Source organism: Microtus pennsylvanicus, chromosome 11, assembly GCF_037038515.1.
Source record: "Microtus pennsylvanicus isolate mMicPen1 chromosome 11, mMicPen1.hap1, whole genome shotgun sequence".
Taxonomy (NCBI): domain Eukaryota; kingdom Metazoa; phylum Chordata; class Mammalia; order Rodentia; family Cricetidae; genus Microtus; species Microtus pennsylvanicus.
Window position 1 is genome coordinate 86,095,443 of NC_134589.1, and position 26,072 is coordinate 86,121,514.

Genomic DNA, 26,072 nt, shown 5'->3' on the forward strand with positions numbered 1-26,072 from the left:
ATCTGGTCAGGGCATGGTAGGAGTGACCACCAAGCTGCAGGATCTTCTTTCCATCTTTCCCTAGCCTGCTCATTATACCCTGCTCTTCTATCCCATGCATTATCCCACCCCAGGGTTGTTCTGAACAGACCACTACATAAAACTGTGCATCATCTGGGACAGGGACCCTAGACCCAGCACTGTGCTTGTCTCTGGAACATTCCCAAACATGCCTCTCTTGTGAATCACTTGGGAGGTATACAGGTTCAAACATGGAGGAAGGTGCCTCAGAACTGCTGGAGCCCAAGACCAGACCCAGTCTCAGAGAGTCGGGTTAGTTACTGGGTCTCAATGAACATTTGGAGGACCAGGGTCTCCTTTCCTCCTGTGCCAGAGACATGCCAGGGGTCCTGAGACATCTACAACAGTCAGGAAGTATGAGCCAGGCCATTACACACAGACGAAGACAAGGCTCTGAGAGCCCTCGGCCCATTACTGAGGAGTTCACCTACCCCCTACTCCTCGCTGGTGGAGGGAGTGAAGGGGATAGTTTTTCTCAACCACCTTTAGGCCAACACCAATATGTGAGAAGTGAATTTCTTTTTTTAAATTTTTTTCTTACACTTGGCATTTCCCAAGCGTTTGCCAATCAATTCCTTACCATGACTGTTTGAGGCAGGTGACCGGCCATTCTTCTACTCCAAGGTCATGGCATTTGGCAGGTGTTAGAAACCTCTAAATTGATACATCAGGAGTCATGACTAGTACTGCATGGCTGTGGGTCAGCTGACGAGTCTCTCTGTTCATACTCTGGCTGCAGAGTGAAGATTTCCAAACACACTCATACTAATAGGGAAGGCATTTGTTCAAAGGCCTCTTAGGGCAACCAAAGTTGGGCAGATCAATGGCATTGAAGCTCAATCTGGCTTCTCTTCTGAGCATTCTACTTCTGTAAAGGGATAGAGGAGTCTCTAACCAAGTGGCACAGGGATCCTTTTGTGCTCAGAAAGACATATGTATCATGAGTAATAAAAACCCAAAGACTGACACTGTGGTTCAACCTGAAGGACAGAAAAGGACAACAGCCAATCACTGGCTCTTCCCTCTATTCCAGGAATCCTCAAAATGAGACTACTTGAGAGCTGTCTCCTCCAGTCTTATAATCTATTCTAGTGCTGAGATTAAAGGCGTGCACCACTACCTCCTGGTTTCTGTGGCAAACTAGTGTGACTACTGGGATTAAAGGTGTGTGTCACCACCACCTGATCTGTAAGGTTGACCAGGGTGGCTCTTTTACTTTCTGATCTTCAGGCAAGCTTTACTTATTAAAATAAAAATGAAATATTACTACATACATACATACATACCATACCATACCATACCATACATCTTAACTGATGTTGGTTACACAAATCCACAGGGAGACATGGCTTAGAACTATATGCACAGCCAACTGGGAACCAGCAAGGTCAGTGAGAGCTGAGCCTGGCTTGTGGTTGGTGCCAATGGCAGGTCCTGATTTGACTTAACTACATTATGAAAGATGTCACCACTCACCGGCATTGGCTTTGAGTCTATAACCCTTTTTAGACAAAAATACTACGGAGAAAGCAACACAGGGCTTCTTGCTGCTCCAAAAATTGAGATCCCAACCCTGCCCTGTCATGATTTGGATCTCCCACCTTGAAGCGACCTCTGTGTGCTGACGCTAGGAATACACTTCCCTAGACAATTGTGAATCACTACTCTGGACAATCTGGATCGTGGTACAATACCAGTCATTTATATTCTAGCCTGAATTCCACATTAGTGCCCACTTTCTCAAAAAAATGTTAATCAAGGGAAAGGAGGAATATTCTGGGGCAGAAGCCTTTTCATGTACCCATGGTGTTGTGCCTCATGGAAAATGAAGAGTAAATTTAGTCCAGCTCTAGAGGGAAAGTCATGGATGTGAAATATCTCAGTACTGTAAATCATGCCAGAGTCTACCCAGATCCTCAAGTACAGTCCCAACTCTATTCCTCTCCTGCTCACTCCAGAGCAACTTTGAAACAAGAGGTCCAGTGCAGCTTTGGGCAGGGTAGTGCTGTGAGATACCTTGTTTTCCAGGGTTGAAAGATTAACTCTTCCTCTCTTAAGTAGTTTTGAGCCAGACAATTCATCCTATCAATAGAGAAAGTAATACAATATAGAAAATGGCACACGGAGTGGGGGCTGTTGCTGTGATAAACCTGACTGAGTGGTTCTTCGGAAATATTTGCGACTGCAATATGGAAGTGTTTGGCACTTTAACGTGTTGGAAGCAGAGATTAATGGACCATTCTGTTGAGAGCTTGGAATACAAAAATGCTGAGAGAAACATGGAAGTCAAGACGTCTGGATGAAGACGTTTGGGAAAGGAACATGAGCTCTATTGGAAAGTGAGCGGGTTAAAGACCATTGTGCGATGTTTTGGCAAATGTGTATGTATTGACATCATTCTGTCCATGTTCTGAGAACTTGTATCAAGTTGAATTTAAAGACAATGGACTAATTAATTTGTTTGATGGGGAAAAATTTCAAGACAGGGAAACAGGCTGTGATGTGGCTACTGTCTGCTGCTCTTATCCAAGTCTATGTGAAAACAGCATAAAGGTTGGCTCACTAAAAATGCGCAGTTTGTATTATCAACTAACCTGGGCTCATAGGGGCTCACAGTTACAGAGACTGAACCAGCAATCGGGGAGCCTGCATGGGTCTGACCTAAGTTCTCCGTTATATTTTATGGTTGTGTAGCTTGGTGTGCTTGTGGGACTCCTAACAGTGAGAGCAGATGGGTGGGCAACTCTTTGGCCTGCTTTAGAGACCATTTTTCTCCTACTAGGTTGCCTCATCTAGCCTTAATATGAGGGGATTTGCCTAGTATGATTGCAACTTGATAAGCCATGTTTGGTTGATAGTCCTCCTTTTCTGATTTGGGGAAGAAGGGTGGGGGTTGCTGGGAAGAGAGAAGAGAGTAGAAACTTGGAACAGGATGTAATATATGAAAGAAAAATAAATAAAAATAAAGTGTGCAGTTTGTTGAGGATAAGAGCCCGAGCAAGTTAAAAATTACAACCACGAGAGCCGCAAAGGATGCTGTAATTGTTAAAGAGAACTGAGAAAGAGGCTATAATTGTTAAAGATCGATATCCTGTTCTGTCTTGGGACAGTACACGCGTGGCTGGGACGGGGTGTAAAATGACACCCATCAAAGGCTCTAACTTTGAAAAATGCAGATCAATTTAAATAGAGAGAACTTGAACAGAGAATTCAGCTGAAGGGGTTCTCTGCTCCTTGAAAGCAAACCTAGGGAAGTGTTTTCCTAAGATCAGAACACAAAGCTACTAACCTGTGCTTCATTAGAATCAGGCTCCATCTCTCTCCTCTCTGTACTAATTCCTGTTCTTCACACTCCTGAGAAGCTAGCGGAGGTTGGCTTCATCACCTTTATGGTATGTGATGGTGGCATTACCATAAAAGATTCAAGATTATAGGGAGGGTTTCAGAAAGCAGCTTCAGGCAATGTATGTCAGAGTCAGAGTCTTTACAAGAAGTCCCTCAAAGGCCACCACGGGAAGCTGTGGCGTGGGGGGGTGTACCACAGAGAGCCCAGGATGCTGGAGATGCCGGAACTGTGAAACATCTACGGGGCAAGCTGTGGGCATGCAGTGAAGCTTATTCATGAACAAGGCTGTGTGTGCTACAAGTGGCAGATCAGGAAGTAGAGGATATAGCTAAGCCATTTGGAGCCCAGGATTTCATCCGGAGTACCGGCCAGACGCAATGGTATGGAACTTCAAGATTCGGTGTTGTACCAGCTGGATTTTGGTGTTGCACTGCTCTAACTAGACCTTGCTATAGCCTTCTATTTTGGAAGAGAATGTTTACTCGGCACCATTGTATAGTTGTTCGATGTTACTTGTTTTTGCTTGTACAGGAGCTCATAGTTAAGAGATTGCTTGTGTCTCAGGAGAGACTCTACTTTTATACTTTGAGCATTAAACAATGCTGAAACTGTTGAAGGTTATAGATGGTTTTGCAGTTGGACTGAAATGCAGTTTGCATTATGAGATGGTCATGAGCCTCTGGGGACAAAGGATGGGGACAAATGACATACTTTTTCGAGTGATTTGTTTGAGTATCAAGTGGACAAACGGTAGGCTTGTGGGGTTTTACATTGCTGTCAACTTGATGGGACTTAAAATCATCTAGGAAGTAAAACTTTGGGCATGCTTGTGAGGACTTTTCCCAATTAGGATAAGCGAGGTAAGAGAAGATGACCTGCCCTAAATGTAGGAAGCAACATGTCATGGACTGGATCCTGGCCTGAATAAAAGTGACCTGGGTGATGGCATTCATCTCCCTCTGCTTCCTGACTGCAAGTGCATTGTGGCCAGCTGCCTCAGGCTGCTGCCACCATGACGGGCTGGTACCAATAGCCCAAGTAAAAGCTTCCACCCTTAAGTTACCTTTGTTGGGGTGTTTTACAACAACAAGAACAATAAGAAGGCAGTGTGCCATCACAGGCCCAAGGCACAGTAAACCTTTTGTCTTCGTAAATTGATTTCCTCAGGTATTGTTGTGACAGAGCCAACTAACACATACAGAAGCTGGGGAGGGCCCATGCCCAGAGCTTTCAGATGATCCAGTTGCTTCTTGCTGACTCAGACCCTTATTTCAGTCATGAACCACTGGCTTTATTAAGCTACTCATGATGTTTGTATCAGCATTCTCCAGCTTTAGGTTTGGGAAATCCATAGATGGGATTCATGGTGCACTGTTGCCTGGCCCAAGAGGCTCTTTCTATGAGTATGAAAAAGGCTGACTCCTTTAGTGCATGGGAAAGGGGAGGTCTGTGAACGAAATCAGCTGTTGGCAATGGCCTCTGGTTGGTGAATTCTTACTGTCTTTCTTTTTGTTAAGATTTATTTATTTATTATGTACACAACATTCTGCCTCCATGTATGCCCACACGCCAGAAGAGGGCGCCAGATCTCATTACAGATGGTTGTGAGCCATCATGTGGTTGATGGGAATTGAACTCAGGACCTCTGGCAGAACACCTGGTGCTCTTAACCACTGAGCCATCTCTTCAGCTCCCTTACTGTCTTTCAAGGCTCAACTCAGACAACTCTTTGGGAGAGCCTTGCCTAGTCCATTTGCCCTCTCATTTTTCTTTCCTAAATTACATTCTATGCCCCTCCTCTAAGCTGATGTCCCCTCTTATCTGAATGCCATTGGCCTGTCTTCAAATGTTCTCCTCAGGACTGTGAGCTTCCTGAGAGAAAGACTCTCTCTCTCTGCATCTTTGGTTGGGGCCATCCCAGGACAAGTGAGGCCAAGCAGGTCCCCAAGCAAGACCCCAAGCAGGACCCCACATTGACTAAATTGCTGGAGGAAGAAGTGGTTAAGAGATTATATATCACAAATGGCAGATACCCCAGAAACTGCAAGTGTGGGAAGCTGATTGTAGTGATCTGGCCTCAGGTCGTTTGCCTTCCTAAGCCTCCTCACATTCAGGATCATTAATTCTTCATGAACTGTATCTCTTCTGCACTGCACACCAAGCTGAATGTGAAGCTCCTCTGCCTAGCATTCCCCCATCTGGAACAGCCCTGTGCTGTGGACACGAATACTAACGCACCCCCAACATTTCAGCCCAGAAGTGAGCCCAGGACTATCAACTAGCAACTTTAGCACCAGGATGAACCTAACACACTCGATGTGGTGGGTCAGCTCAGTGCAAGACGAGACAACAGAAACCAGAAAGAGCCCAATGGGCAACCATTGCCAAGGCCATCTTGTGGAAACAAGGAAGACTTCACATAGAACACATAGAGGGGGGAAGCAGCCTGGATTTCCATGCTTTCTACTTTCTCCCTCAGTTCATGGGGGGAAAGGATGGTAGCAATTGTTCAGCACTGGTAGAGGTAGCAATTCTTCCTGGACCATTACTGCTGCTGGAGCTGCGGAATTCTCCTCTTACCCCCCCCCAAGCCCCGCCCGTGGAAGGGCTGGGCCATATGCACGGATTCTATGTTGTCAACCAAGACAAAGGCTTTCCCCAGCTACTCTTCTGCGATGCAGGGGAGCCATTCTCAAGAACAGGAAGACAAGCAAATGCCTTTGTCACCCCACTTCTTCATGGTCATGCAGTCACCTCCTTCTTTTTCTCTCTTTGTTCCCCTCTGGCTTCCTTCCCATGTACGTGGAGAAGAGCTTGGGTCTTGAAGGCAGATAGAGATGAGCTCAGAGCCTCACTCTGTAGATCACGTCAAGTTTGTGTCCGGGGCAAATGCCGTCATCAACCTGCATCTCGTTTGCTAACCTACAAAATGGTGAGGAGAGCATGACCTGCCATAGGGACACAGCTGGGATCTCTGATTACTCTAGTGTGCTGGCAATGTTGCTTTGCCTATTTCACAAACGGCTGAACTTTAATTTCTGTTCCATGGTCCCATTTCTCTCTGTCATAGAGAAACTACAGTTAGTTTAAGATACCTGGTCTCCAACATTGCCTGTACATTTGGAGTACCGCAGTAGAGGTGGACTTCAACCAGACATTTGCTGTCTCTCTGTGACTTCTGAGCCAGCCAGTCTCTGGCTCAGGGGCATGATTCTTCTCCTTGCCAGATTTACCCAGAAGGGACAGATCAAGACTCTCTTGCTTCGTGCAGGCATGAAGCCAGCATCTGTGCAGTATTTCTGCAGAGAGGAGGCTGTAGCTGGGAAATCACTCTAGCAAATCTAGTCTTCTGGGTTCTTCTCTCAGCTTCCATATCCCACTGGAGGCTGTGCTTCCAACATGCTAAGCAGACACCAACCCCCAGGCTCCTCAGACAGTCAGCAACGAAATCTCCCTCTGCTACTTTCATAATTAACCGATAAGAGACTGTTTCAGGCTTTTTATATCATGCTAAGTCTCCATGAGTCAAAACCCAAGAAAGTGACCCACTGTTTCTATGTCATGTCAGCTCAAGCAGTAGAAGCCATGGGTCTCAAGCATGGATCTGGGTAATTGGTTACAGGAAATACCAAATTCCGTGAATATCTCCTAGCTTTACACTGCCTTGTTTGCTCAGACCTTGTCCTGGGGTCAGGCCTCAGCACAATGGTGTTAGGAGTCCCACCATCTCTCCACCAGGACTGCTTTATTTCCAGGCAGCTGGGTTTACTGGGAACTAGAGCCTGCTGACAGGTTTAGTGCCCCGGTAGGCTGCTGGGTGCACTCGTCCACTTATAGCTGGCCTTATTACTAATCATCAGATCCTCTGGCTGCCTCTCATTCCTTCTGTGTTCTCTTCCTCCTGGGTCTTCATTTGTAGAAGCCGTGGAAGCAAACACATCCTGCATGTGCCCTCTTAGGCTGTGGACATGGCTCCATCCCCAGAGCCTTAGGAATGCCCTGAGAGTGGGACCTGTCAATCAAAGGGTCCAGGACCCTGTACCCTCGCTTGATTTCCATCCTTCAACGCTGAGAAAATGCACCATGTCTGCCACTCCCCAGCGTGCTTCTGCCTCCCCAGAGGAAAATCCAGTTGCCAGGGTGGCAGGAGGGGCACTGGGGGCTCCAGAGGCAGGGGACTGAATTGCAGGGCAGCTCCACCACTCATTTCTCGTGTGACACTGGGCAGGCTGGCACCCTCTCTGCGCCTTACGTGCCTCATATACTAAATGCGAGCTAATGAAAGTGCTGGCCACATGGGGCCATTGAGATGATTAAGTGAGGTTAGGCATGTGACTAGAACATGGTAAGAACTCCAAGGAGGATGGCTGCCCTCATTAACGCAATGATTACATAACCAGGGAAGAATAATGCCGGGAAATGAACACACTTGCCCAAGATGATGAGAGGGAATGTACACACTTGGGGAAGACAAGTGCGCATTGATTGTATGCCATCAACACCACAGTCAGGGAAGGGAAGATGACCCGTGGCCTCCCTCACCCTTGCCCCATCCCCACTCAGAGCCTCATCCCTGGCCCCCCACTTCCTCTGATGCTCACCCTTTTTGGGTGACTCCTATACCCTAACTCTCACCTTCTTTGTCTGACCTAGATTCTGACTTCGGTGATCTCAACTTTGACTTAACCCTAGGATTCTGAGTGGGGCTGGCCAGTGGCCAGAGTTAGGCCATGTGTCCTGGATTCCGACTGTTCCCAGGGGATGGCTGGGAGGTGACAGTTCTTTGTCAGCACAGTAAGCAGAGACCTGTCAGCCCTAAGGCAGGCTTGGCAATGACAAGCAGAAGGCACCCACTAAACACCCTCACTTGAATGTGACTGATGACTGTGGAAGTTAGCACCAAGGTGACAATGACCTTGAGCCTTGAAGCCCTCCAAACCTTCCATAGAAGCCCTTGCATGCTGCCCTTAGTGAACCCTAGGAGTTATCATGTCTATTTTATAGATGTGCAAACTGGGCTTTATAAAGTTAAAATCACATAGCTCAGAGACAAATGAATCGGGTACCTTCCTTCTTCCATGAGTGGCATTCCTTGACCTGGATGTCCACAAATGTTTCGTGGGAGAGCCGTGGATTCTGTGCAGTGTGCGCGTGTGCTCATGCGCACATGGTTGTCTTAGGGGGAAATGTCTTCAGTGTTTCTTGACACTTGATTATTTGAACAGATTTGAATCTACCCATCCTCCCTCACCCATCCCTGGAGAGCCACCCCGTCAAGGCCCGTGAAGTGTCTACCCTGTTCCTAGTGTAGTGTGGGCACCAAGCCTCTGGGCTCCAGGAACCCCCCCTCCCCCGCAGGATCTGGGTAACTCAGCAGTCTGCTGCCAGAGACTCAGCTGCGTGGGTGCCTGCACTCTGTCTGAACTCAGCCGGCCTCGGTGGAGGCTGTGCTAGAGCATGAAGGGGGATCCCTTGGGGCAGTGCAGCCATCAGGACACGTGGCAGAGCCTGTGAGTCTGGGTGTCCCCAACTCCCTCCGCCCTTCCCTTGCAGTGCACATTAGTCCTGCTCCCAAGAGAACGTGATCAGCTTTGATAGATGAGACCATGCTTGATGCGCAGGGACACTGTCTGAGAGGATGCTCGTCCTGAGCCCAAGTGCTGTTCAAAGGTCCTTTCTTTTTCCTGCAGGAGACAGGGGGAATATATGCAAAGGGACCCGCAGGGGAAATTGAGGCATGGGGAAATGCTTTCTAAGTCAGGACTGCCATCCAGCTCCAGGGATTCTCACCAGGCACTTTGATAATCTTAGTCAATTTCAGCTTCACCTAGTTCCTGCCAATGAAAGGTAGGGGATGGGGGACTTCCAGAGGTTAGATACTTTCCTCTAGGTCACATAGCAAATCTGAAACTCACACCCTGACTTGAACATTGCATTTGCTTCCCTGACCTGTGAAGGTCCACGGCAACTGTACCGTCAGTCTGCACAGGATTATCCTGTTTTGATCCTCTGAGCCTCTGCCACCCCAAACATCCTTCTTTCTCTCCAGCATGACCTGAGATTGTGAGGAGCTGGTCTGCTGGACCGACAGTCTAATCTGCAGCCATACACTGGCAGCTCTCTGGGTTCAGGGATTCTTGCTTTTGCTTACTCAATGTGAACTCATGCGATCAGGAGTGACGGGTCAATGATGCTCAATGAACAGGTGCAAAGTCAATGGCTGAATAACTCAATGAGCCCTCAGGTAAATGACAACATACCCACTGAGCGCTTTGGGAAAGGGGACCACTGCTCTTTCTCTTTATCGGTCTTGACCCGTCCTCATGCCAACCCATATGTCAGATGAGGACATGGACGCCCAGAGACACATTGAGTAGAAAGGACTCGGCCCTAGAAGCTAAGTGAGAAAGTCATCTTTCCATCTTGAGTGGTGTCGGGTTGAATAGAGGAGGCTCTGGACCAGGTTTAGCTTCATGGGTGGAGTAGGGATGGGGATGTATGCAAAGAAGGAGCCTCGGCCTTTGCTTTCTAGAGCTCCCAGTCTATTTGAGGAGGCCTGACTTATGCATGCAGAACATTTGGGAAATGGCACAAGACAGCAGCGAACAGCACTGAACTGCACATGATCAGGTGCCAACCTCATTCTCTGCCTTGACTAATCTCAGTCTTAATACCAGATGGGGACCCCAAGAATAGATTCTTCTACCCGACAGATGAAGAGCAAAGATGGAAGCCACGGGGAAAGCTGAGGCTTCCTCAGTTCTGTGCCTGGTCTACAGCGGCAGGAGCAGCAGGTGTCCACCCTCGGTCACAGGCTCAGCCATGTATCAGACACCTACTGAGGGCCTCGTGAGAAGCATCTTACCAACCTCACAGCGGCAGAGTGAGGGACAAGTCCATATAATGTACAAGATGGAAGTAAGGCTCAGAGAAAGAATTCATCATGCCCAGAGTCACACAACAAGGGGCGGGATGCATGCAAGTCCAGTTCTACCTGCTTCTACACTCCAGATGCCTCGTTACTTCTGTTTGTGGTGGGAGGAACTGCCGCTGACCTGATGGACAGGAAGATGTGAGGTTGAGGGGAGAATAAGTAGGAAGGAAAGGAGAAGGGGACAAAGGGAAGTGAGGTGAACAACAGAGGAATGAAGTAAGAAAGGGAAGAGAGCAGGAGAGTGGGCAGAGGAAGGGAGAAGAAGGGGCTTGACGTTAAATATGCTCAGACAAGCAGTCACATGTTTCCCTAGGATCCCTATAGACCTCTGACCACCCCACCCCTTCTCCCCATCCCAACAGCCTCCAGGAATCCCCTAACGGAGCACTGTTAGAAGCTCACGTCTGAAGGTAAGCCTTGTTTCCAGAGCATTCTGAGGGTGTCGTCTGGACATGCTCAGTGTGACTTGGACATTAGGGACTTGTCCCTTGCAGTTCCAGCTACATGAAGTCCACAGTCAAGAGCTAAAGTCAGGGGAGTCTCCATCTTTGATTGCAAATGGACACTGTATGCACACCCATCTTTGTGTGCAGGGAGCCTGGAGTGGATCTGGAATTTTTTCTGAAAGAGGGAGAGAAGATAGAGAGAGAACCAGTGTTCTACCCTTATGCCTCATTTAACCTGAATTATTATCCTTGAGACTCAGTCTCCGAATGCAGCCAGGCTAGGGGTTATAGTTTTAATTTGATGAACTGGGGGCACACAAAAATTTAGTTCATACTAGGACAGCTGCGAGGGGAGTCAGAGCTGGAAATGGGGTATGAACAGGCGAGCTTATCTGAAGAGTAGAGGGACATGCAGACCTAAGACCCAGGTGAGATCAGCAGGATGAAGCTGTCGTGGTAGCCAGTACTTCTAGTCAGAGACTACAAGACAGGTAACCCCTGCAGTCGGAGTGACTGACGGCCTGCTCCTTTGGCAACCCCTCCCCTTCCCACATAGTCTGCTGCTGTGCTGCAAGTTCCCAAGGGGCAGTAATGGGGGCTGCTTTTGCCTCCCTTCTCTCTGGTTCCTCATGTTCTTCTCCATGCATTCCTCAGACTTCATTGTGAACATCTCCCATGTGATATCTGGTCTTCTGTTATGTAGGGGTGTGTTTTGTGTGTGTGTGTATGTATATGTGTGTATGCACATGTGCGTGTACTTGGTGCTTATCTGCAAATAATACCTGCTCCTTACAGTAATATCAATAATTATTGGGCTATTGTGAGCATAGCTATTTGGTTGAGGGTAGACATGTCGCAAACAGTCAAATGAGTGAGCGAGAGTGAGTGAATGAATCTTCACTTGAGAAAGTGTGTTTCTTCAAGTGGTCAAGAATAATCTAAAAACCGTCCATTTTTATTAATTAATTGATAATTGAGTGTGGTCGTTTGGATGAGAATGACCCTCAGAGATTCTTATATTTGATTTCTTGGTCCCTAGTTGGTGGAATTGTCAAGGTTTAGGTGGTTTGTTTTTTTGGAGGAGGTGTGTTACATGGGTTGGGCTTCCAGGGTTCAAAAGTTCACACCACTCCCAGTTTGCTCTCTCCCTCTCGTGTTTGTGCATAAGAATGTAGCTCTCTGCTACCTGTCTGCCTGCCTGCCTCCCTGATGCCCTGCTCCCTGCCTCCCTGCTTCCCTGCCTGTCTCCCTCCCTCCCTCCCTACCTGCCTCCCTCCCTGCTTCCTTGCTCCCTGCTTCCCTGCCTGCCTCCCTCCCTCTCTGCCTGCCTCTCTCCCTGTCATGAAGGTCATAGACTCCCCCTCTGAAACTCTAAGCAAGTCCCCAGTAAAGCCAGATAGGGAATAAGACAATGAGATCAAGGGCTTTAAGGTGGGAAAAGAAGCCTCAAGTGCCCTGGAAACTACTGCTGGGGCCAGGAAAGGCTCTTTCTGGGTGCCAGGTGAGGCTACTGCTAGGGACAGGGAGAGGTCCCTGCTGGGGGCCAGGAGAGGAATGGAACAAAGGTGGGCTGTGGATTACCTGACAGAGAAAGGGATGAGGAATAGTCTAGGCAGAGGATATGCAAAGCCCTAGGGCAGCGCCATAGAGGCCACTTTGGGGGAATAGTGAGAGCGTGTATGGCTAGATTCCCCCAAAGGACGACCAATAGAGAGGGAGAATTAGTGGAAGAAGCCAAGCTACAAAAGGCTCAGGGTGTGACTTCATGTTATTCCCATGGCCCAGAAGCAACAAAATGCAATACCTGTGCAGGAACTTAGCCACGTCTGGCCTGTAAAACGAAGAGAATCCTCTGTAGGCTGCTTCTTCAGAGGACTGTATGGGAAAAATGAGAGAGGGCCTTTGGCAATCTCTCAAATTCTGCCTTGCTTATGGGCATTCAGGTCATATGACTGGCAGAGCCCCAAGGAGCAGTTTGGCATGCTTCCACGTGGCATCCCTGAGAAACTGGCTAAGCCTCCTAGGACAGTACCATGCTCTCCTCAGCAGAGAGGCCCCCTCTGTTCCTTGAGTCACACTAGACCAGTTGTCTTCTGGGAGCCCTCACTCCAGCCCTTCTTCTCTTTCCCCAGAGGATGGGAAAGAGGCAGGAACCAGTTCCTATGTCCATCATTATCCAGTACTCCAGGGGAAGTAGCTCCAGCGAGTCTGAAACATCTAGAGGAGAACTGAGGCTTTGAATTGGGTGGAAGCCAGATGTGGCCTTTTCAGTCTAGAATCCTAGTGCCCTGGTCTGCCAACATGAATGACCCTAGAGACTACGAGACAGCCCTGGATAATAAGTCCTAACCCTAAGTTCTGGCTGGAGGACTTCAGGCAAGTTCCTCATTAGAAACAAGCCTCAGTTTCTCTCCATGGCGATAGCAGGCCCTACCTAACTAGCCTGTGGGGCTTTTGTGGGTGCCACACGGGTCGTGTGATTCCACAGCAAGGGGCATTGCAAACAAAAGGAGCATATAGCTCTGAGTGCACTGTCCCTGCTGTCCGAAATAGGACCCAGTTTGGAATCTGAGCAAGAGTTAAGTGCCGTGGAGGTGAAGCATGCTATTCCAAGTCCCTGGGCCAAGGTGCAGATCATGTGTGGCCCTGAAAGGCAGCTGATGGTCTGGGTGATGGGAGGTAGCTCTCCTTATTGTCATATATGCCTGGAGTCCGACTGCCTTCCGGTATGTGTGAGTTTATGTGGGTGTGAGAGAGAGCCGATGGTTTTTTGCACCATGTACACATGAGGATCTTGGCTGGGGTCTTACAGATGCACCCCCATGGGTGTATTATGGATTTGGAGTTTGTCTGTGTGCAGCACAGCCATGTCTGTGTAGGCTTGAGGGACCTGTGTCCATATGTTCGGGGTAGTATATATGTGTACGTGTTTATGAAGCCATATGTTGAGGGACGCTGTGAGCTCCAAACACAGTATGTGTCTGTGTGATGCAGAGGAAATGACTGGACACGGATCTGGGGAGCAGCCTGGGCTGGGGAATCTCAGTGCAAATGCACACGGAATTCTCAGGGGAAGTCCAGACAGACAAGACGGACAGGCAGCTGGGCTGGGGAAGAGGAAATTCCTGAGTTTTCTAGAGAGACACACCTGCCATCAGTTGCCACCAGGAGGTGAGGCCGCAGGTCCCCAATCATCGCCTTTTCATTGGCAATCCGCAGTGAGGCTTGAGGAATTCTGTCACTCGAAGGGGGAGGTCGTAGAAGAGAGACTGCTTTCTAAATCCTAGGGCACTAACTCAAGTGCCACCCCGCTGTTCTAACTGCAGGTGAGAGGGCCAACAGAAAGGAAGAGGAGACTTAGAAAAGGGGGAGGGGCAGCAAGGGCCTAAGGGGATCCGCAGCTACTTCCCTCTTCCTATTTCCTGTCACTAGAAATGAGCCCTGGACTTGGAGGGGAATCATCAGATCCCCAACGCCTCCTAGAGAGTTTGGGGGAGCCCTTTTTCACGGGTGGGGTAGACTTTCCTTACCCCAGAAAGGCAAGCAGTGGTTAACTGTGATTTTCTCTCAAGTCAAATGAAATCTCAACGCTCTCCAAGACACACACACACACCCTTCTCACACTCACATACTGGGGGACACCTGCTGACCCCTTCCCAAACTGCACCCATCAGCCTGGCCCGACCGGGTCTGTCTACCCAGGAGGGCATTCCCGGTGTCCCGCACAACCAGGGGCAGTGCAGTGCAGGCAGCAGGACTGGGTCCCTACCCCGCCCCTCCGCGGGTCTCCGCGGCTGCCTCTACCACCCCAATCGCCCGGTGCGCACTCCGGTTCCGCTCCGCGCCAGTCCCTGGCGCCGTTCATTCATGATTGGTACTCGGCCCCTTGAGACCCAGCCCGAGAGCGGGGCGGAGCGGCCGGGCGGCAGCAGGGGCGGGCGGAGCGCGGCTCCCGCACCGCACGCGGCGCGGGCTCGGCAGCCTCGGCCGGGCGGGCACGCCGGCCCCGTGTCCAGCACCAGGCAGGCTTCGGGGCTCAGGGCTCTGCCTTCTGCGAGGCCAGAGGTCCGGTGGGGTGCCCGCACTGGGGGGCGCCAGCGAAGGCTCCCGAGAGCCGCTGGACCTGGGAGTCAGTGCATGTGCCCGGCTGAAGACAGCAGCAGCCAGAAGCTCCCGGCACCCCGGCCCCACGCTCTCTGAATACCAAGCTGCAGGCGAGCTGCCCGGGGCTTTTTGCTCTCTTGCTTTTCCTCTCCTCAAATTCAGAGTGGGCAATCCATACCGATTTCTTTTCAGGGAAGGGGAAAGACAGGGCCTGGGGTCCCAAGTCACACACAAGTCTTCGCTGCCATGGGGGCCGTCATGGGCACCTTCTCATCCCTGCAGACCAAACAAAGGCGACCCTCTAAAGGTAAGTTCTCTGTCCTCCGTTTTCTCCCCTGGATAGGTTCGGGGGTACTGGGTGTTGTGTTGGGATGCAACGTCTGTCTCCTTTAGTTCCAAATCCCCTAGCAGTGAAGGTTCTGGACAGCCTCTTGAATCCAAAGGAGTAAGAACCTCGTGGGAGGGTTGGTGTGAACACCCAGGGACAGCAGTCAGGGTGGGCGCTGACCCCCCTCCAGGAGCCGCTGGACCCTTCTGTTCTGGGAAATATACGGGAGCAAGACGAGGCGGATTCACAGGTGGAGAAAGCTGCGTTCTCTGGGCTGGGCGGAAATGTTGGGAGGTTCTTGGCGCTCCCATGAGGGCTGATGTTGGTGCAACCTCGGGCATCCTGCAAGGGTGCTTATACTCAAGAATGCCTCCTTGGGAATGGAGCATGCCAGGTGCTCACCTGAGAGCCTCAGCATGAGGAAAGACAGTGATTTGCCTGTCCACCCTTAAAACCTCTGCAAGCCAAAAGGAATCAGCTACATCTAGGTGGCAGACCCCCCCTCCCCGCATGGTCCTGGGACATGGGGGAGTCTGCGGGAAAGAACACAACACAGCTGTATGTACTGCTAAGGTCTGAGGACTTGGGGTGGGGGAGGCAGAGATGGAGAAAACTGTGAAAAGGTGACTGGGGAGGTGCGGGGGGCGGGGACAACATGAAGTTCAGATATCCTGGGACCTTCCTGTTAGGAGCCTGCTCCACAGCTGCCTTTCTCCAGCTGTGGCATGCCCATCAGCCCTGGGACAGTTGTTAAATGTCCATGTGGAGTTGGGTGACCTTGTTGGGCCAAGGCTCACAATGCAGGCCTCTTTGTCAACAGACAGAAAGTTGCTTATAGGGATAAGAAAGACTGGAAACAATCAAGATAATGATGGCCTTGGTTTGTTTAATGCTCAAATGCCATTGCAGACAGCAGAAGGCTTCTAAACAGTCTCACACTCAAATGTCCAAGTTCTGATACTTAGCATATTGTGACTACAGGTGGGGGCACAGTGCCCACCTTATGCTAGCTAGTGACCAGAGCTGTCTTGGGTGATAGCGGGCCCTGGCTATCACACAGTGAGTCTCCTCGCCCAACCCATTTCTTCTCATCTTGGTTGGGTTCACAGATAGAGCTACCCAGGAAGAAAGGGTCAGACGAGCTGGCTGAGCATCAGGGAAAGACTACCGCAGGTGCAGATCCCAGGTGATGAGCCGAGGCTGGCATGGCAGCCCAGAATCGGAAGAGGCTTCTGCTTATTTGCTGGCATCTTCACCCTGTAGGGGAGGCACTGATGTTATTCAGCAGCCCAGAGAAAGGCAGGTGTGCAGACTTTGGCCGAAGGTCTATGTGCTCTGAGCTCTGCCTCCCCTGGATCCCAAGGTGCTGCTTCACTGGGATGGTATTCAACACCAAACCCAAGCCTCCTCTCCCATCATGAAGGAGATGATGGACAAGGATATGAGGTCCCACCGGCCATGTAGGGGACTGTAGGGCACAGTTAACTTGTTTTTTTTTCCTTAAAAAAACAATCTACAATGTCTGTATCTCTTAGAGAGGAGGCAGACATCACATTAGAGATCTGTGGCTATAATCCAGTGTAGTAGAAGTGTGAATTTCAGTCCTGCCACTTCAGTCTTGGACCATGGGGAAAATCTCACTTCCTTTAAGTCTCAATTTTCACATATATCAACTGGACGAGAACACTAGCTTCCACGAGAAGCTGAAGCAAGTGGAAGGAGGGAGTGCCTCATCTCACACGCTGTGCTTTCTGAAGCCACTAAGAGAGATTGTAGTAAGAGCAAAAGCATGGACGAGTGGTGGCCAAGGAGACGCATAGAGCCATAGGGCTCCAATGTTATCCTCTACCGAGTCCAGCCTCTCAGTCCCAAATCCAGGTCGCCTGGGGTCAGCGCCTGCAGGATTCCAGAGGCCACAGCATTTTCTTCTCTTTCCTAGGAACTTAAGAAAGAGGAGAGTGAATCAACACTCCCTGTGCGTGCTGCCATGGAGTGCCTGGCATCGTGTCTTATTTGAACATTCTCATCTGATCTTTATAAGAGCGTCTGTGGCTCCTGGGAAGTCCAGGCTCACTGAGTGGGTCCCCAAGCTAGACCTTCTCTTCAGAGCAGTAGACATCAGCTTGAACTGTCCACAAGTGCAACCATATACCTGTCCCCCAGGCATTTGTCCCCAGGACAGAGGTCAGTCTCACTGTCCTGTCCATCAGAATGAAAATCAACACAAGACCCTTCTAGGGAAAGAGGCTTAAAAATATGAATATGAACAGGGTTCTACTGGGAGGCTCATGAACAATAGTCCTATCTTACCCTGGTCACTTTCTCCTTTAGTGTTTTGATCTCTGCAAATGGGAGGCATTCTCCTGGACATTTTTTTAGGTTCCATTTGGCTCTCAGATTCTAAAGGTTTTATTGTCGGTGCACCACTCTGATCTCTGAATTGTCAGACTCAGATCTAATTAGATGCAGTCAGGAGGGAGTGGTGGTGACTTTCAACAGAGGAGCCTGTCTCCCTGCTGGGTTCAAATCCAGGCACGGCCACTGACTAGCTGCATGACTAAGCCTTGTTTTCCTCCTCTGTGAATCAGGGACAGTAGTGGTTACCCTTTGAAAATAGCGGTTGGGTTGCATGTCTGTGTGTGTTTTTCGGAGATGATGCACAGGCCCTGCTACATGATCAGTGGTCAGCAACTTCTAGGTCCTGTTCAATGTGTGGCTGCGCTGCTTAGGCCATCTCAATGCCTAGAATAAGGCTATCCTACAAGCAGTCTTTCAAGCCCTGTACAGATAAGCAGGACCAGAAACCGGGCACCAGGATGCTGAGCCTCTTCTATGGCCCACAAACCTCTGCACTGTGGCTGATCGTGGAAACAGCACAGTTGACTCAGCCACAGCTCCAAGTGCTTAAAGACAACTTGGAAATACATGTGCAACTTTAAAACAGGGTGGCAATCCAGTGTGGTTAGTGCTGGGGGAAAAAATCACCTAGCTCGACCTCATGCTCGGGAAACACTCCCCAAAAGCAGCCCAAATCTGTAGTAATTTAAGAGCTTTGCCACTGAAGAAAAATATAGCATTCATTTTCTGTCCTGTTTGAGATTTTGGTGTATCTTTAATTGAAAATGGGAAAAACTTGCCTGGGGGTTTCAGGCCTTGTCCCCAGTCCTAGGTAGAGTTTCTTTTGCCAGCAGTATCAAGAATGCTCCCCTGCCCCCTGCAAAGACTCCACTGATATGTTTGAATGTATGAGCAAGGCTGGCTAGAGTGAGGGGCTAAGCAGAGGACCATGCAGGTGCAACTGCAGTCTCTGTGGGAATCAGGAGACCCCACAGAACACTGGATAAGCCCCATCGACAGAAACTGGCCTGTCTGTAGATAACTCCGTGTTGCTCTGGTGACTGGTTTCCAATTCATCCATTCAGGTTCAAGTACAGCATTCAGAACTTTGAGAGTCTAAACTTTAGACTACTGTGGTGCCCACTGAGTCACTGAGAAAAAATCATGACTATCAGATGATTTTTATAGGCAGAGTCAAATACGAGAGTGGTCTTGTGGGTCCTAAATCAGAGATCCCTTTGGAGAATTGTAGAGGCACAGAATTCCTGATGAGCCTGGCCTTGAAGTGGTGGAGGAGGTGGTGTGTTAATTTTAGAGAGCCCTGGAAGGCAGCAATTGGCATGGTTATGAAGAGGCAGTGATCCCAAACCACACCAGACTGGGCTCAGAAACCATTGCAGATCACTTTGCCTGGGAAATACCCTTTTTCCTCATCTCTGACAGGGGAGTACCAAGCAATAGGCATGAGTGCGCCCCTGGATCTTCTCATTTCAGTATCTCTCTCCAACATTTAAGTTCTGTAAGACTCTGACCCCCAGTCTCTATTGCATTTACTAATTCAAATTTCACCCAGATTCCAAGAACTCACTCAGCTGTTTTTATACTCAAGTATCCTTCTCCAGGCCACACAGAGAAGTGACTTCTCCCATCTGAATTCCCAACATTTGAAAGGTGTATGCTCTCCTGACTCACACCGCATCACCTCAGTATAGACTCCTTGGGCACCAGAAATATGTCTGACTCCTTCTTCACAGTCTCAGGCTTTGCGCATAGTAGGTACTCAGCAAATGTTTTCCAGTGGAAGCTACTACCCAGGAGATGGTTGGTCTCTCATTATTTCTAAGAACTGCAGACTTCACAGAAAAAGTTAGCTTACCACTGGAATTTCAGTTACCAGTCCCTCTGCTTGAATGCATTCCGTTATTTGGTCTGTTGGCTTCGAATTAGCTTTGTCCATGAAGTGTATGGAATCTGTTTACCATTCAGCAAGCAAGTGCTGAGAACAGTGTTTCCACTCCGCAACTCCTGATATTCATAGAAGGATTGGGCAAAGGGACACGCTACCTAAATCCAGAGGTGCTTTCAGTCCAGTTCCAGGAACCCGACAAAAACTAAGACCCCTTTGTCTACCTAGAAGGGCTTTCCCAGTAAATGCTTTGTAATTGTGTGAGCGAGTGTGTTCCTTAGCAGGTGAGGGAGTGATGGATGGCTGCACGAATAAGAGACTCAATAAACGAGAAAAATGAATGAAGGAGCAAGCAAATAATCAAATGAGCGGCAGAGGATGATGGAATAAGTATGTGATTAAATGACCGTATCCGTAAATGAATGAACGCATGCATGGGTGAAGGATGACGTCCTGGAAAAAGTGTAGCAGAAAACTGTCTCTTTATGAAGGACAGTAACGACTGTGCTACATAGTTTCTGTTCGTCAGCATTTGTCTCAGTTCATGGCAGCTGCTAACAACACAAGACCATAGGCTGAGTAATTTAAAGAAGAAAAAAAGTTTATTTGGGTCCACAGCTCTAAAGATCAGAGGTGAAAATAGCCCACTGGTGACTAGTAGCCTCCTTGATGGCTGAGTCCTGAAATACACAGAGGGCATCCCAGGGTGAGTGGTACCATTGGGGTTTCTTCTCTTCCTTGATAGCCTCCAGCCCTCAGGGATGGGGCTCCACTCCGAAGACCTTATTGGATCCTAATCAGTAACCTCCCCAAAACTCTAAATACGAGAATTTAACTTTCCACTCTCTTAATACTTCATGATGGAAATTAAGCTCTTAATATCAGCTCCAGGGAGGATGAACCATAGCAACCCCACAGGAAAATGTGAGGAATCAAAGGCACAGGAGAGTTTAGTGCTGAGAGTCAGTAGCAAAGCTTATTGGAAGTACCTCCTAGAACACATCTTAGAAGGGCCTGGGAGGTATTGCTTACTGGTCGGTATGTAGTGTCTGGAGGGAAAGTAGAGGGAGAATAGGCATGTGTCTTGACTTCAGAGTTCTGCTGGAAGAAAGGCAGGGATTCTTCTCCAACGTCACCTCTTGTTTTCCAGATCCATTGTTATCTGGTCTACATGTCCGTTTGTCCACTTGACCAACCCCATAATTCTGCTCTAACACTGCTCCCTGGTGTCATTTCTGCCTAAGATCAACTCCAGCTCCTGCACCTCCCTCTTGTTACATTTCCAACTTGGGACAAATGGCTGAAGTGTCTGTTTAGCATATCAAAGCAGACCTGGCCTCCCAGTTCTTTCTGCATCCCTCAATCTCTACCAGTTACATGGCCCTCTTGGCTAGCATACCAGACACATCCCCTATCTTAGCCTTCTCCAGGGCCTGGACTGCCCTTCCCTATATAATCTAACCATTTCTTTTATCCACTCTTTTTGTACCTTTGGGCCTCCTGGCTGCTGCACCTGGTCCTCCTCTCTCCCTTCTCACATAGCACAGCTTGCTCTGGTCATGTCCACTCTGGGCTTTCCCAGAGGTCCCTGCCTTTAGCTATGCTCTCCCACATAGCCATAATAAACCTTCCTCTCCACCACACCTAGGACCAGTCATGTCCTCTCCTTTCCTTTGCTTTCTTCCCCGTCGTCCCCCAATCTGGTGCTGAAACAGGACGGACCAGTCATGTCCCTTTTCCTTTTCATTTTTTTTCATTCTCTTCCACCTCTATCCCCCAGTCATCTGGTAAACTCCTACATATTCTTCAAGGCCCCACCCAACATCACCCCCCACTCCTGCAGACAGGGCATATCTCCTCCTGCTCTTATCCCCCATGGCTATTGATGCTGCACCACACACACAAACACGCGCGCACGCATGCACACACCCATGCACATACCCATGAGCGCACACACACCCATGAGCGCACGCACACATGCACCATGCACACATATACCCATACATAAACCCATACATGCGCGCGCGCACACACACACACGTACACAAACACACACACCCATGCTTACACACACACACACTATCTTGTACACATCATGGCTATTATTATGGGTTTACACAATTATCCCTCTGCCTTGCTCTCGGGGGCTGATTCTTATTCCAAAACCCCTGTCAAGCTTGACACCTGGTCTAGACTTGATGGATGTTGGCTGTGCGGAGGAAAGAATGGATGGGTTGGTGTGTGTGTGTGTGTGTGTCATGATGACTAAGGAGCACAGGAGTACTTTAGTGCAGAGGAGAAATCCAAGACCCAAGTCCGTGCCTGGGGAGAAGCCTGCAACATTCTGCATAATGCTCCTGGAGCGGATGCTCCCATCCATCAGGCAGGGAAGGGACATAATTAGAAAGGAAAGAGGGAGAAGAAGAGACCAAGGGTCCTGGAGCTTTCAGAGAAACTAGTTTCTGCTCTTCAGCTCCCTCCAGGTGCTATCTTAAGTAGGTCACCTTCTAGAAGTAGCCATAGTCAGGTGGGATATTGTTCTTTTCCCATGTGCTGGCTAGCCATGGCAGTAATACTTTGGATTAATTCTTACTATTCTGGTTCCTATTAAAAGCCTGTTCAGAAGCAAGAATAAGACCTCATTAGAATCAGAGTGCTGAGAGAGAGTGGCATGACGGTTTGGACCACTGGGTCAAGGTCACAAAGTCTCCTCTTGTGTCATTCTATTTGTAGGGATGCTCTACTCCATTCAACTGTGGCCTCCGACTTTATGCTCCAGGGACGTAGAGCCATTATAGCCATGGTCACTGACATTCTGGGTCATTTCATAGCCATTCCCACCTATGGGAAGTTGTCAAGTTCAGTTGGTAACAGAATTCCCAGCCACAAGGTCTGAAATCATAGATCAGCTTTCAGGGCCAACACTAATACCCCAAACCGGCCCAGCCTCCACCAGATGCCAGCACCTTGCTCTTCCCATTGCTAGGGTGCTTGACCTTAACCCTGCAGGACAAAATGCTGTGATAGTCCCCATTTTACAGGTGAGGAAACTGAGGCTCTAAGAAGGGAAGTGCTTCACTGAGGCCCTAGGGCCAGAAGACAGCAGAATCTGGGTCTGACCAGTGGTAGAGTCCAAGCTTGGAAGCTCCATGTCAGTCTCCTCCCTCCTGGCCTCATAGCAGGAGCCCGGAGGACATGGGGGGCCATCAGCAGGGGAGTGTGGGTGTAGGAAGTAGCATTCAAGGATAGGCTGAAGCTTTTCATTAGCCATACTGAGCAAGTGAACTGCCTGCAGGCACCAAGAAAAATACTCTTAGCGTGTCTCAAACCACCCCTGGATCTGCTTCCATTTTCTCTGACACCGTGAAAGCTGGAGTTTGAAATGATTGGGGGCAGAAGGCCAATTAGCAAATTCATTAATAAGATTAAACCGCTCTCCTCTAATCACTTATGTGAACTAGATTTTCCTCCTTTTGTTGCAGCCATCATGGCCTGTCAGGGAAGGAATCGAGTAACTATTTAAGCACCTTCAAGTTTGTGAGGATCTCAGACCTCCAGTGCGAGGCAGCCAATTCAGGGTTTCCCCGTGGTCTTCAAACAGTTGCTGAGTGGTATCCACGCCGAACAGGCAGATGCAAGAGGCTGCTGTACATTTGCAAACACATGGCATCCTTCGCTCAAGCCTGATCCTATATATGTATGTGGCACAGCTACCATGAGCACATACTTACGGCTTTGTGCTTAGGCAGACCTGAATTCTCTGCAATGCACTAGCTTCATGACTCTGGCCAGGTCACATTGTATACGTAAGCCTTTATCACCACATAATCTAGAAGGCTGGGGCACCGATAGTAACTCCCTTCAGTATTCAGAATGAAGTGGAATAATATGTTCAAGGTGTGATCAGTACACAGGAAGAATACAATCAAAGTAGCTCATTGCCCTCTGGGTTTGTGCTGGTCAAAGTATGGCCTCAGATCAGCAACTTCACCCCAGATGGGTCTTTTGTAGGAGTGCAGAATCTCAGGTGCCAGCTCAACCTTAGAAAATCCTAAGCTGTGTGTTAGCAAGATTCCCAGATGGCTTGTAAGCCCACCGAGCTTTGAAAAGCAGTGGACCAGAACAGGCATTGTAAAAATACATACATTACATGATCTAAGGTGACGCATCAAGCTGGAAGGGACCTCTGGAAACCTCTGGCTCAAGCTTCTTATGATGGCTGATAAAGATGAAGAGGGAAAATGCGCTGTCCATAGTCTCATGACTTGATTGTCAGCCCAGCGGATGACCCTGGGTCTGCTTGTCTTCTTACGGATCATTTCATCCCTGTAGCCCAAGATTAGCATTTCTGCGACTGAGAGTTTCTTTCTTTTTAATAAAACAAGAGAGGAGGACTAGGCATACCCATTAATTTTTAGAACTTTACGCACAGGTGTGTGCCTGCATGATTTATGTGCTCCACATGGCTGGAGGAGGCAGGGGAGGCCAGAAGAGGGTGTTGAACCCCCTGGAACTGGAGTTACAGTGGGTGACAAGCCACCATGTGGGTGCCAGGAGCTGAGCCTGTTAGTCCAGCCAAACAAGAGGACAGATCCTGATTCTACCAGCCATCCATTAGCTTCTCTCCATTTTTTCTGCCACCTGAAGATGTGATGCAGAGAGAGTCTGAGCTTCCATCCACCCTGTTTCTAAAACAGAGATCACAAAAGAGCCTGGTGGCTTGCAACTAGAGATGGCACTGAGAATACACAGAACCTCCTAGCAGGCTGGCAAGATGGAGATGTATGTGCAAAGCCTTTGAGTTAGGTTGTGAAGCCAGAAAACTTAATAGAAGTTAGTGGTGTCTGAGTGGATAAAAAATGCCCTGAAGCGTGAAAGTCAAATTCCTTTTGCAGGGCGTTGAACAGCCTCTCTCTGGGGGTAGGTACCACAGTCTCTTTCCACAGAGTTGGTCTCTGTTACAGTCATGGTATTATCCTTTGTAGAGTAGGAAACAGGGGGCTTGGAGGGGGAGTCCTGAATGGCTGGTGATTAAGACACTAAGTCATCTTATACCAGGACAGATTCCAAGCCGTATTCCGGCCTCTGATCCTAGGGAGAGGCTAACCACCATGTTGCATGGCTCAGCAGGTATCTCTTAAAGTACTTTCAGGGGCCCCATTGCCTTTCTTCTTTCCTCGTACACGATGAGAACTGGATTGGATTAGAACTCCAAGCCCCGTAGACCGTAAAGTAAAATTATGTGATCTTTTAACTGCCCACTAACAGCTATTGAGATGATTCAAGACAAAAACAATTTTTTTTAAAAAGTCAATGAATATTTGAATTTCTTCCCATGATGACTACATTGGTAATAAATTTTGAGTATAATGTGTTGTCAAAACACATTTATTCAGTGTCTGGTGCCTCTGCTTTGATGCTGTAGGAACATCTTGAATGTGACTTTTGTCATCTCCGTATTGGAACTGGATCAGACAAGAAGAAGAAAGGTGCTCTGGACACCTACTGTGTACAGTGTGGAAAGAATAACAACAAGAGTAAAAATGACGGCTAAATAGTCCTTAGAGTAGAAACCAGAGGAGCCAGGCAAGATGTTTACATGGCTCATTGTGCCCTGTACATTGTGCTCTGATGCTGTAAACCACTGGAACCCTTAGGGCAGGGATTCTCAACCTCCCTGGTGCTGCTGTGACCCTTTAATACAGTTCCTTATGTTGTGGTAAACCCCAACCACAAAACTATCATTGTTACTACTTCATAACTGTAATTTTGCTATTTATGAGTCATAGATATCTGTGTTTTCTGGCAGTCTTAGGTGACCCCACTGAAAGGACTGTTTGATCTCCAAAATGATCAGGACCCACACACACGTTGAGAACCACTGCCTTATAGCATCCTGAGGAGAGAAGCACTTTGTACAGATACAATCTCATATACAGTGAGTACGTGTAGATAAGGAAGCTGAGGCTCTGGAAGAAGTGACTTGCCCAAGTTCCCCAGGTGCCGGCAGAAGAACTAGGAGTTGCCACCAGATCTGAATGAATCTGAAGCCTTTATCATTGAGGCTCTTCACTCTGGTAGTAACACAGAGGGGAGAGAAGCTGTAGGTTGTCACCTAACACTCCAGCAGTTTGGTTCTCTTTAAGCCTTGCAGTACCAGAGGGTGTAAACGCTAGTTCCAGACAAGAGAATAAAGAGCATGGGTAGACGAGTTATTCCTGTGTATCTGTGAGCTCTGTTTCCTCAGATTCAACCCACCTCATGTGTGAAATAGTCAGAAATGAAAGTTCAAAAGGTAAAACCTGAATTGATAACACGCTGAGCACTATGTCACATACAAAGTGACGTGTGAATGCTTTCTGAGGTAGCAGTAGTCACCCTGAAATGTTTTAAGGTACCTAGGAGGATGCGTGGAGGCTGCATGAAAACACTATATGTTTTGTATAAGACACATGAGCATTCTCAGGTTGTTTCTATCACTGGGTCCTGGAACCATTTTGCCAAGGCATGAAGAGTTAAGGGTATTCAGTTCACTCTTTTCTCATGAGTGGCTGAATTAGGACTTGGACCCAATGCTTGAACTCAAGTACCTGTATGCTTAGTCACAGGGC

General features: G+C 48.6%; 1 protein-coding gene across 3 annotated transcripts in view; it reads left to right on the plus strand.

The window, feature by feature from the left end:
- Kcnip1 (potassium voltage-gated channel interacting protein 1) overlaps nt 1-26,072 on the plus strand; it is a 371,905-nt gene that overhangs the window by 143,727 nt on the left and 202,106 nt on the right. For 2 of the 3 annotated variants that reach the window (XM_075941345.1, XM_075941348.1), the window contains exon 1: nt 14,711-15,197. The exons of the other annotated variant lie outside the window; for it this stretch is intronic. In XM_075941345.1, the coding sequence (XP_075797460.1) occupies nt 15,137-15,197 (61 nt within the window). In that variant the 5' untranslated portion in view covers nt 14,711-15,136. Of the gene's footprint in view, nt 1-14,710; nt 15,198-26,072 lie in introns of those variants that run through there. 3 annotated transcript variants of the gene reach the window in all.